General features: G+C 41.4%; 2 protein-coding genes across 3 annotated transcripts in view; both read left to right on the top strand.

The window, feature by feature from the left end:
* The first annotated feature begins 4,137 nt into the window (after positions 1-4,137).
* Positions 4,138-6,769, top strand: get1 (guided entry of tail-anchored proteins factor 1). Its single transcript, XM_035528202.2, has 5 exons — positions 4,138-4,440; positions 4,904-5,069; positions 5,377-5,444; positions 5,643-5,757; positions 6,307-6,769. The coding sequence occupies exons 1-5, from the start codon at positions 4,348-4,350 to the stop codon at positions 6,378-6,380; spliced, it is 516 nt and encodes a 171-aa protein (XP_035384095.1). The 5' UTR covers positions 4,138-4,347; the 3' UTR covers positions 6,381-6,769.
* Positions 6,770-8,383: 1,614 nt separating this feature from the next.
* sh3bgr (SH3 domain binding glutamate-rich protein) overlaps positions 8,384-12,138 on the top strand; it is an 11,254-nt gene continuing 7,499 nt past the window's right edge. The window contains exons 1-5 of one of the 2 annotated variants that reach the window (XM_027022278.3): positions 8,457-8,542; positions 9,225-9,348; positions 9,491-9,676; positions 10,667-10,747; positions 11,633-11,812. In XM_027022278.3, coding sequence (XP_026878079.2) covers positions 9,271-9,348; positions 9,491-9,676; positions 10,667-10,747; positions 11,633-11,812 — 525 coding nt within the window. In that variant the 5' untranslated portion in view covers positions 8,457-8,542; positions 9,225-9,270. Of the gene's footprint in view, positions 8,543-9,224; positions 9,349-9,490; positions 9,677-10,666; positions 10,748-11,632; positions 11,813-12,138 lie in introns of both variants that reach the window. The other variant, XM_027022279.3, reaches the window with a different exon arrangement.

Here is a 12,138-nt window from a genome sequence, read left to right as displayed (position 1 = left end):
TGATCTATATAGCACTTTAAAATGCAGAAAGAAACACCAAAAAAAACACAAAAAAAACCCCAACCCAAAACAAACACAGTTAGACTATAACAGACAATAAAACAATACCTGTGATCAGCACTCATGACTGCTGGGACATAACAAGTGGCTGTGTCCCGATATCCAGTCTTTGGGGGAACATGAGGGAGATACTGGGCCTCAACGTTAATGTGACAGCGCTTGTTTTGCAGGTTTATGGAAAGCATGGTTTTTAGTTAAACAAGTTAAACAAAATGAAAGTAAAAAAGCAAGAAAATTCATTTTTAAAAAGTTTGCTGAATCAGAACATCTAATATCTGATGGTTTTGCTTTATTTTATTTTTTTTACTCCAATGGTTTGTGAAGCTGACATGTTTCTGTGCTACATGAAGGATTGTTGTGATTATTTATTTTTGGCAAAGGTAAAAAAAACAAACAAACCAGAACTTCTCCACAAAAGCAGGACTTCTGCAATGGCCTTATGGCCTGCTAAAGTGTTTAAACAAACTGACTTCACAGTCTCTGCTCCTGTAAAGACCCAGGGAACATATTAAACATATTTAAAATGTATGTATAATACTAAACTAGAATGCTATTTTAAACCTTAAGCTAACGTAAGGTTGATAAAGTCCTGCTCAAAAATCACCCAAACTGTCATCTGTTCTAGCTAAGGTTGATCTGGAGGTAGAGTCCTAATATTCTGATAAGCATAGTTGATTGACAGCCTGCCACACCACTCAAGCAGATCTGATTCTAATGACATAAGGAGGGAGAATCAGAGTGATGAAACCATAGACATCCAAACCTGTAGATGGGGCTGCTGGTGAAGACCACTCTGAAGTTCCCTCACCAGAGAAGACTTGGTCATGTGCTAGCTCCACTAATGGTACAAATGCTTAAACTTCACTTGTAAAGTAAATTAGCCTAGTACAGACATTGAGTTTTACTGCAGTTAAAGTCAGACTGATCTAGGGCTTGTTTCGGCCCACTTTGAGTTAATTTGTAATTTAGAGTTAACTTGTCATTCTACATAAGAACCACAATTCCCTGATTTGTCTGAGACCAAATTCAGGTCTGTGTAGAATACAGTCACAAAATGTTTGGATATATGTACTCTTTGTTTTATTTTTATTATTTAGTACATTTAAAAAAACAGGGAAGGTATCAAATCAATGAAATAACAAGTATGTAATTATTCTGTGATGAACAAATATTGAACATCTTAGATCTGAGATAATTGAGGTAAATATTCGATGCTTTGATGACAGGGGTTCTCTTTATCAGAGTCATGAGGCAACACCTATGATTCTTCCCGCTGGCAGTAGAGTACTGTGCTAAATCAGTACTCTATTCTGAACTGTTTCTGGCTGCTACCAGTGACTGCTATGTTCAGTATAGCACATCACTGACTCCTATGCACAAACCCACTTTACATATTCCCAGTACTGTGTACTGGTCAAAATAAATGCACTGTCTGCTCATTGTCTATTGTATTTATTGTTATGGTATTATTGCACTGCATTGTATTGTTGCACTCATGTAGTGTGTTGTCTGTTGCACTTGTGTTGTGTTGCACCGTGGTCCTGGAGGAACATTGTTTCATTTTTACTGTGTACTTGTATATAGCAGAAATGACAATAAAGCCTCTTGAACTTGAACTTGAACTATGCTTCTTAGTCAGTCTAGAAGATTCTCACAGAGCACTTGTAGGGTGAAGAATTAAAGGTCTGAAAGAAAACCTTTTTGCTTATGGTGCATCTAAAATTGTGTCTGTCTGTGTGTGTTTTGAAAATGAATTGATATATAGGCTAACACCTTAATCCATTAGATTAAAATATCTTTATTACCATTAAAAAGATGCATTCAGTCAGGTGTGGGCATGGGTTTATTATCAGACTTGTAGTGTGTATGAGTGGGCGTCTGCTTTATTATCAGACTTGTAGTGTGTAACAGTGGCCGTCTGCTTTATTATCAGACATGTAGTGTGTAAGAGTGGGTGTTGGCTTTATTATCAGACTTGTAGTGTGTAAGAGTGGGCGTCTGCTTTATTATCAGACATGTAGTGTGTAAGAGTGGGCGTCTGCTTTATTATTAGACATGTAGTGTGTAAGAGTGGGTGCCGGCTTTATTATCAGACTTGTAGTGTGTAAGAGTGGGCGTCTGCTTTATTATCAGACTTGTAGTGTGTATGAGTGGGCGTCTGCTTTATTATCAGACTTGTAGTGTGTATGAGTGGGCGTCTGCTTTATTATCAGACTTGTAGTGTGTAACAGTGGCCGTCTGCTTTATTATCAGACATGTAGTGTGTAAGAGTGGGTGTTGGCTTTATTATCAGACTTGTAGTGTGTAAGAGTTGGTGTCTGCTTTATTATCAGACTTGTAATGTGTAAGAGTGGGCGTCTGCTTTATTATCAGACTTGTAGTGTGTAAGAGTGGGCGTCTGCTTTCTGTCTGTTGAGAGTTGAGCTTACATAAGATTTACTCAGCATAAGGAGTGTCCACTTTTACACAATGAGCAGAAATTCTTATAAAATATATCAGTCATTTATTTTGGAATGGTATTCATATGACCTGCCTTGTATATTTACATTTTGATCCCCAGAAGAGCAAGATAATCTAATTTGAAAGAAAACACAGAGGTGTTGAGGTTTTTTTCTTTAAGGATCTTTAAGGTCAGATAGAAGGTACATTAGCAACACGCACCTACCATTTATACAGTACTGAATCTAGAGAGTATTGTTATGTGCTGTTGGGTATTTTATTATGATACATGTGATACATAGCTATGTATACTGTCAGACTCAGCTTGAGACACACTGACAATGTTGTAACCTTTATACTCTTAAATGTTCAGTGTCTATTCACTAACATTTATGTCACAACTGTGTTATTGCTATTACGCTGCATAAACAGAATATTTATTCCCATTAATAAACTCCAAGGCTCGGAGTTCCCCGGACTGGATACAGCTCTGCTTCAGAATGTGATCTTAGAGGTCTCTCTGCCCTTCACACCTACATGCTCAGAATGGTGCCGTTATTACAATTTTATTTACATATTATAGCAATCAATAAACAGGCTACATAAAAATTCAAAAAGAGAAACTGATACTGTGCATTTGTATTTATAATCTTAAACTCTTGAAAAGAAATTGCTACTGGTGGGTGACAGTGAAGACCTCAGTCATGCCTTATTGACTATAACCAGTAACATAACCAGTAACATGCTAGAGCAGTTCTATTAGCTTAGCTAAGCAACACAATTCCATTTTTAACCCATATAAAGTGCAGCAAAATACTGAACATAAAAATTACAATAGAAAACCACACAAACACACACACACACACACACACACACACACACACACACAATGCAGAACTAAGTCCTACCCCTAATGCATCAGGCTAATAAGTGCATGAGTTAAAGTTCCAAAACATAGTTACTGAGATTTGTAAACTTGAAATTATGCTCAGTGGAAGTCTATGGGAGATCATTTTTATGTTGTAAATTCTATAACAATGCATTTAAAACAATAATAACAACTGCAACAAAACAACTTCCCAAAATTACTATGAACACTGGATAAAATGTTTAGTGTTTAGTGGTGTTTAGTGCTGGTGTATTAGTATTCATTTAATTTCTAACACTTATAACATCTTATAACCAATCAGCTATGACCCCAATAAGTTATATATATATATATATATATTCTTATTCCAGACTGGATGTAGTCAGTGTGGTGAAGCCAGGACATCAGTGTTAGTCAGTGTTGGGGAGCCATTCCTTGCAGTTTGTTTATCAGACACCAGGGTCTCTATGACAGCGGCTTCTCAAAAGCTTTGCTGTTTCTCACATAAAATGTGCATCACTTCATTGTGCTGTACGTCGACTCTCCAGTTTTCTGTTCAACCAAAACAGCTTCATCTACCCACCTTCTCTCCAGGTACAAGGAATGAAACTCTACTTCCTCGTTTCTTTGCAATCAAAGCAGATTAAATAACAAATTAATCTAATCTAATTAATCAAATTAAATAAAATGTAAGAAATTAGTGCGCTCTCTCGCTTCTGTTAAGTCAGTGTGCAGTTACTTGTACAGTAGGTGGCAGTACCGCGCCTACCATCACTCACGCTACAACACAGAAAAAGAGCATTTCACACTGACCCATGGGAGTGAGTACGGGCTTGTAAAACGCAGCTTGAGCTGGTTTAGTATTATATGAACGAAGTATTAAACTTTTGCATGCTTTAGCACTTTGTTTGGATACTGGCTAATGACCGAGTCCACTCCCGTTCCCCCGTCAGTAGTCCGTCTGGAGTGATAAACAGGAAATGGCGTCCGCCGGCTGCACCTGGTTTGTGGTGCTGGTGTGTGTGTTCGTGTGCAACCTCGTCAAAGCTCTGCTGCCCGGGCTGTCCTCGCTGGTACGTGACACAGGAACACCTCCTAACACTCAGAACCTACACACACAGTAGAAGCACCTCCACCCAGTGTGGTATGTTATAGCCTCGTCAAAGATCTGTCCTCGCTGGTACGTGACTCAGTAAGACCTCCTAACACTCATGTCCAATGCTTTAGTTATGTTATGGATGATATCCTGTTGACTATCACCGATGCATTGGCTTGACATGAAAGCAGTTTGTTGATTGTAAAGTGTCCTTGGGTTCAGAGAAAGGTACTGTATAAGTATAACTACATTCATAGCAAGATGAAGGAAATACTTTCTACACTCAAGGTTAGAAAAGCTTGCACACTTCTCTACCTGCTTCAGAATAAAAACATTTTCTTTACTTTTAGGTCTTATATAACCTGGTTTCTAAAATCGATACTGATCAGTTGTATTAATATTGAATAATAATAATAATAAAAAACCTTTTTCTGCCAAAGCTGTCCAAAGTCCTTCAGAAAGATGCTGAGCAGGAAATGGAGATGCGAAGTGAAATCCAGAACATGAGGGCGGAGCTTTCATCCATCAGCATGATGGACGAGTTCGCCAGATACGCCAGGCTGGAGCGCAAGATCAACAAGACCACTGACAAGCTGAAGACCCATGGTAACATCCCAGTGGTAACAGACCCATGGTATCTGGCCAGGACTATCAGCTAAATAATTAATACAATGACCATTGGAATTACTGGTAGAAAGCACTGCAGGGTGGTTTGGACTGATGATATTTTACTATAACATGGCTCAGCAGGAATGATCGGTGTCTCTACTTGAGGATGGTGCATCTGAAAGCAGGAGCAAGTTTTCTGTTATCAGAGAGCATCTGTGCAGTGCCAACCTGCCACCCCGCAGGATGTTTATGTGCAGCTCTGCAGGTCTGCTTAAATGTTCCTGCCTTCTTTCCTTCCATACAGTAAAATCAAGGACCGCCCAGCAGGCTAAAATAAAATGGATTGTCAACATAGTTTTCTACCTTCTTCAAGTAAGTTATTGTTTCTTTCCTTGCATGTTTGTGATGATGATGGTTGCTGAGATGTCTGATATGATGCTGTGGCTTGTGGAGAAGTCTTAGGTCAATAAGAATGGCATTCTGGCATAGCATGTCTGTTCCAGCAGGGAATGCCGGGATGCCTTCCCTGGCTTGAGAGTAACGTTGCCGTGTGTTGCTGTGTGTTGCTAGGGAGCTCTCATGGTCTCCCTTATTTGGAAGTATTACCCAGTGCCAGTCACAGTGGTGCCCAGTAAGTGGATCGCCCCACTGGAACGACTGGTTGCCTTCCCGTCAGGAGTGGCAGGTAAGCTGTACCGGACAGCTGGATGGAGCAGAAACATGGCTAAAGAATCCCAGTCTGAAATGCCGCCAAGGACCAAGAGTGACAAAAGAAGATGGAAATATGATTGAAATATACACATAGAAATAAAAAAAGGAATAGTCAAGAAAATGAGGAAATTCCCAGTTATCTTTCCCATTTTCATTAGTATTTTGCAATGGTGTATCCCATTTCCAAACATATTTCCAATGGTGAGTCTATTATTTAGTGTAAAGCAAGCGGTGCATTTAGCACTTTATCATAGTGAGAGCAGAACTGTCACCAGCGGGGGCTCAGTCTGCCAAAGCGGCATACAGAAATCCATCCGGGCCTGGTGAAGACAGCTGGGAATGACGGGATTCACTGTTAGCTGTGCAGAAGTAGAGTACTGTTTTTCAAAAATGTGCATGCCTGTTGTTGTAGGTGAAATGAAGACAAAGTGTCAAATGATCATATTTTTTGTAACATCTGTTTTTTTTTTTTTTATGTCATCTATGCGTAACCCATATTTCTCTTTGTTTGCTTGATTTTCAGGTGGTGTTGGAATAACAAGCTGGTTAGTGGTCTGCAACAAAGTTGTGGCCATTGGCCTTCATGCTGTTAGTTAATTCACATTTCCCATCACTGTAAGTGTCCACTGGAGTTTACCTACAGAATCATTAAAACATGTTGTAAACATTTTTTGTTTTTGATTACAAATGTTTCCTGGTTGAATTAGATAACAGTTTGCCTCCAGCACCTTCCTTAAGTTGTTGTTTTCTGTTGTAAAACTCAGCTCAGATAAGAGTGACGTCATACATGTGTATCTGTTCCTGATCATTTTGATTGGTTACGTTTTATTGTGATCTGAAATGTGAAATTTAAATAATTTTTGAATTTGTATTTAAACTGTATTTATTTTATCAGTGTGTGCACACTTTATAGTTTACTGACATCATTCCTGAACAAATTGTGAAACAAATAGCACTGGATAATAAAGGCCTGTTTATTTGGTGAATTGTGATTGTGTGTTTGTTGCTTCTTGTTGTTTCACTAAAGCATAATTTGGGGAAAAACGTTCATGTTTTAACACCAAACCTCCAAATGTAGCATTTTGGGATTTTTAAATAATCCGCAAATGTTCATTCCTTCATGTCTCATTGTACTGAGTGTTGACGCAGTAAGGGGCTGATGCCTTACAGAACATCACACATTTATCTGTATAATCAAAGGAGCACTCCGCGGTGCAGTTTGAACTTGTTTTCTTGGGTACTTGGATCTGTGTAGGTTAACTAGGACTGAGGTGATAGCTGAGCTTGTTCCTCCTGGCACTGTTCTGCTGGCTCTGGGCCCTGCCGCCATGTTCTTGCATCCGATTGTGCACCAAAAGACGTCTCACGCACCGATGTCTGGGAGGAGGAGGTGGTCCTGGCTTTATAATGTGTGAAATCTTTGAGTTCTGGTGCAAGCAGGCTTTCCACTGTGCAGGTTCTGGACAGTAAACGTGTAGTGGCATCTGATCTTGACGGGATTTGGGGGCCTTGATTGTTGGAGGCAACTGTGTTGATTAAATGGCGGAAACTGGCCTTGTGATTGTCCTCTGCTGAATCCCCTTGTCCCCTGGGGCTCTGCTGCGCTCCAGCTCAGGATGGGCAGTGCCGTGATACTTGGCATTCTCTAACTTGAAACAGCAGTAATGATCACAAAGTTGCTGATTGACCCTCACTGCAGTCACTTCACTACAAACAGCTTGTAAGTGTGCAGAGTTGGTCTGTTTCTGACCACAGAAGCACTGCTGCCTGTGTGTGTTTGGGGAGCAGACCCCCCGCACCTTACCATGGCAGGGTCAACGCTGCGTTGACAACGCTCCTCTACCTGAGTAATGCCTGCTCAGCAGTTTTCCTGTGGTCAGAAACTGCCCAGCGAGGCCTGTGGTAGGGGATACCTGCTGAACTGTGTGCGCCAACAGATGGATCGCAGCCTGTGACAAAAGGCACCTTTAGGAACAGAGTTTCTAGTCACATGGCTGGTGAGTGTTCATGTAACCCTCAGGTCCGAAACATAAATCATGTCACTGTCCAATAACTTACGGACATAACACCTGACTGAAATGAACTTGTGCACCTGTTGCCTTGCAGGTAACACCACCATCATATAACAGGTGCTGAACAGGTAAACGACTTTTAGTGTGTTTGTCACAGTAGCCTCGCCATGAACTGTGTGGCGTGGCGATTCTCACCTGGGGTTGCGGCTTTTCCATCTTCCTCGCGTGCCAAACCCCACACAACCCACCCACTTCCACTCAACCACGCCTCAAGGGGGAGCTGCGCTGGCTTTGACAGAGCTCCGCCCTGAGCGCACTGGTATCTCAACACTGGTATCTGAGATACTGCTGGGTTCCGTGGAAACCAGTACACCGTTGGTGTGAATGTCTAGTTTACAAATGAAAACCAATAAACAACATCAGACGGTCATCCAGGTTGCACTCGCAGATTTAATAAATAGCTGCGTGGGCATCACTCGTTAGTCCCTGTCTCACTTATCTAGCAAGCCAAGCCCAAAGCGACTGGTGTTTGTTCTATTTCTGGCCATGTGCTGCTGCAGTCTAACTTAGTGACAGCTGAGGCTCGCCAATCCCACTGCGCGAGCCTGTGCGAGCCCTCCCGTCCCGGTGTGACGCAGCGCCCGTGACCAAAGCCTCTCAGGCGCGCAGCGCTGTCTGCTGAGCTAAGTTCTGAGACCCACCATGGTGATTAAAGTCTTCCTGGCCTCGTCCTCTGGGTCCACTGCGGTAAGCAGACCTCTACTTCATTTCTCAGATCTTTGATCAGGGTTTAGACTTTTCTTTTATTTCAGTGGTACGGCATATGATGGGTTAAGTAAGGGTTTTCTACAAATTGCAGAAGGAAACTTGGTCACTTTGTTTCATGTCAGACTGAACACACATTTGAGCGACCGAAGGCCTCATTTCACTCTCTGGCAGTTTCCTTAAATATCTCGGCAGTGCTGGGATCATATTCTAAACCTGCACACCAGCAGTTTGGACACACACTGGCCCACACTGAACCTTCCAGAACACACGAAGAACACGCAAAGTAAAAATCAATATATTTATAGTTTTGTTCTGGGAAACAATATAAGATAATTAGTACAAATGAATACGTTAAAATGAATAAAAATGTACAGTGTATTTTAAAACGAACTAAAAACTGGCTTTACATTGCAGTAATGTTTTTGGTTGGTTTGTTTTTTGTTTTTTGCATATTCAGATCATTTAAAGGCTACCAGATTTTTTAATGAGCAAATACTAACACAAGAACAGTGATTCAACAATAGGATGACATTGTCAAGAAGAAATGAAATTTAAAATGCTTTATCATAGGGAAAGCATAGAAACACCCTGACTAGTCATCTTGTAATGTGACTCTAGGAAATGTACTTTTTTATTCTATATGTAAAATTCATTTTCTCAGGAAGAAATCGCTTTAAAGAAAAACTCCATATCTGTAAGGAGATGTAATGAGCCTTTATCCAGGCCATGGCATGGTCCAGCCAGCCTTGCTGTGCTGCACGGAGGAACTCCCTCGCTCTGCTTCAGTAGGGTTTGGCAGCATTTCTGCTTCTGAATGGACTTGTGCCTCTTTCCCTGATGGTTAAGGGAAGGAGCTTTGGTGTTATCTGACCACAGGTCTGGGGGGAGCAGCTCGATACCACGGCTGTATGTCATTTACTCCCACAGATCAAAAAGAAGCAGCAGGATGTTCTTGGATTCCTGGAAGCCCAAAAGATCGAGTTTGCACAGCTGGACATTGCGTCAAACGAGGAAAACCGCATGTGGATGAGACAGAACGTCCCGGGAGACCGGAAGCCTTCCAATGGAATCCCCCTACCGCCTCAGATCTTCAATGAGAATGACTACTGTGGGGTTAGTGAATAATAACCCTTACACTGGTGATTACTACTGTGGGGTTAGTGAATACTAACCCTTACACTGGTGATTACTACTGTGGGGTTAGTGAATAATAACCCTTACACTGGTGATTACTACTGTGGGGTTAGTGAATACTAACCCTTACACTGGTGATTACTACTGTGGGGTTAGTGAATAATAACCCTTACACTGGTGATTACTACTGTGGGGTTAGTGAATACTAACCCTTACACTGGTGATTACTACTGTGGGGTTAGTGAATACTAACCCTTACACTGGTGATTACTACTGTGGGGTTAGTGAATAATAACCATTACACTGGTGATTACTACTGTGGGGTTAGTGAATAATAACCCTTACACTGGTGATTACTACTGTGGGGTTAGTGAATAATAACCCTTACACTGGTGATTACTACTGTGGGGTTAGTGAATAATAACCCTTACACTGGTGATTACTACTGTGGGGTTAGTGAATAATAACCCTTACACTGGTGATTACTACTGTGGGGTTAGTGAATAATAACCCTTACACTGGTGATTACTACTTCAGGGCCAGCATATACTAACCCTTGGACTACCGTGGGGTTAGTAAATACTACTGTGGGGTTAGTAAATACTAACTGCTCCAAAACCTCATCAGAGGATCAATATCATCCTCTTCATCAATTAACGTTCTGGTTTGTTTTAGTTTGTGCAACTTATTTCAACTATTGCCACCGACTGACCTGCTCAGCGGATCATCAAAAATGATTTAGCTAGAAATGGTCAGAGGATGTTTTTAAATTAGGCCATACTGACTTTAAAAGATACTAAAAGAAACATTGTACGATTGAGCATGTTTTTAGCAGGGTGGTTTTTTGGCTGTATATGAGCCTTTAAACACTGTGTCACCATGTAGTAGTTGACCGTTCTGGTGTAACTGTTTGAGGACATTACATATAAAAGGGGAACAAACGTTGCCAATGTCAGTCTTGTGTTTCAGGACTATGACACATTCTTTGATGCCAAGGAGGAGAATGCAGTGTATGAGTTCCTGGGTCTGACCCCACCACCCGGCTTTAAGGTCAGCATACTCTTTTTTAATTTGCCTGCATTAAAAATATCTACAAATGCACAACTATATACATGTATTTGTCAGGTACTGTAGAAGAGGGTTCAGTTTGATGGCGTGTGCGTTGTTTCTGTGTGTTGAGTAGTTGTTCCAGCCTGTAAACACGTTCTGAGATCACTGGCTCCTTTCTGTATCTTTGTCTTATCTTCATTTGACCATTAACATGATTCTGTGCTGCTTCACTTGAAGTCTTTCGGTACAGGAAGCAAAGCAACCCAATAAGTCCCAAATCCTTGGAGAGGAACCTGAGATAGAGCAGCACGTTAATGATGACAGAACCTGAGATAGAGCTGAGATAGAGTTAATCATGACAGAGCAGTAACTCTCCTCTCACCTTCTCATGTCATTTTTTCACCTCCTACCGTGAATCACAGATCCGATTAGCCAGCCTGTCTCCAGTGCTAAATTCTATTTACAATGTCAGGTCATGTGACTGACTGTATATGCACAGTGGGTCTTTATATCTGTGTTTTCCTATTGATCTGTTATGAACATGCACACAAACATCTCAGATAGTGTGTTTAATAATGTTAATAATAAAAATTTGGTAGATGGGAGGAATCTTCAACTGTATTATGTCAATATTAATAATGTCAATATCTTCATTCATCCCCAGGTGTTGGATGTGTGCCAGATGATTTAGAGAGAAATATCTTAGATAAGCACAGTGTTGTTCACCAAGTCCCATTGTCCACTCTGACTGTATGTACAGTAATGTCTAAGGTCTGTCCCTCTCCAGCGCATACCGTGTCTCACCCTGGGGTTCCTCTTAGCAGACACTGCCTCCTGGCTGGAGAGTTTTCTGGTTTTGGGAAACATGACTTTCTTTCCACTTAGAAAGAGTCGATCCCAGAGGAGGAACAGAACGGAGATTCAGACATGGTGGAGGAAGAGGAAGGTCCCGGGCACACGGCGGAAGCGAAGATAACAGGAGGAGGGCTACAGAAGACGGCGCAAGACGAGGCATCAGAAGAAGGAGAAGAATCTGAAGACCAAGGAGAAGAGAAAGACAAACGCGTAATCTCTCCTTAGACTCCTGGCTGTTCCTGACCTCTCACTCTCCGCTTTCCTGTTACCTCTCATACATTCCATATTAATGCTTCTCTCCCTCCTCCCTGGTCTCCTAAGGTTTGACTTCCCTGGACCCCCTCCCATAACCTCTGACCTCTGACCTGCTACACATTAATTCTCTGCTGTTGTCAGGACTGTTGGACATGTAACCGCTTCTCTGTTCTGCTCCCCCCCCAGTTCTCAGGTCTTTCAGGTGGAAATGTTACTGTAGGTGTTGAGGCTTGATGGACATCCATCACATTCTGTTTAATTAGTTCCACAATCTGCACTAT

This window comes from Electrophorus electricus, chromosome 11 (genome assembly GCF_041902795.1).
Source record: "Electrophorus electricus isolate QZ-2024a chromosome 11, ASM4190279v1, whole genome shotgun sequence".
NCBI lineage: Eukaryota > Metazoa > Chordata > Actinopteri > Gymnotiformes > Gymnotidae > Electrophorus > Electrophorus electricus.
This window is presented reverse-complemented; position numbering and strand designations above follow the sequence as displayed.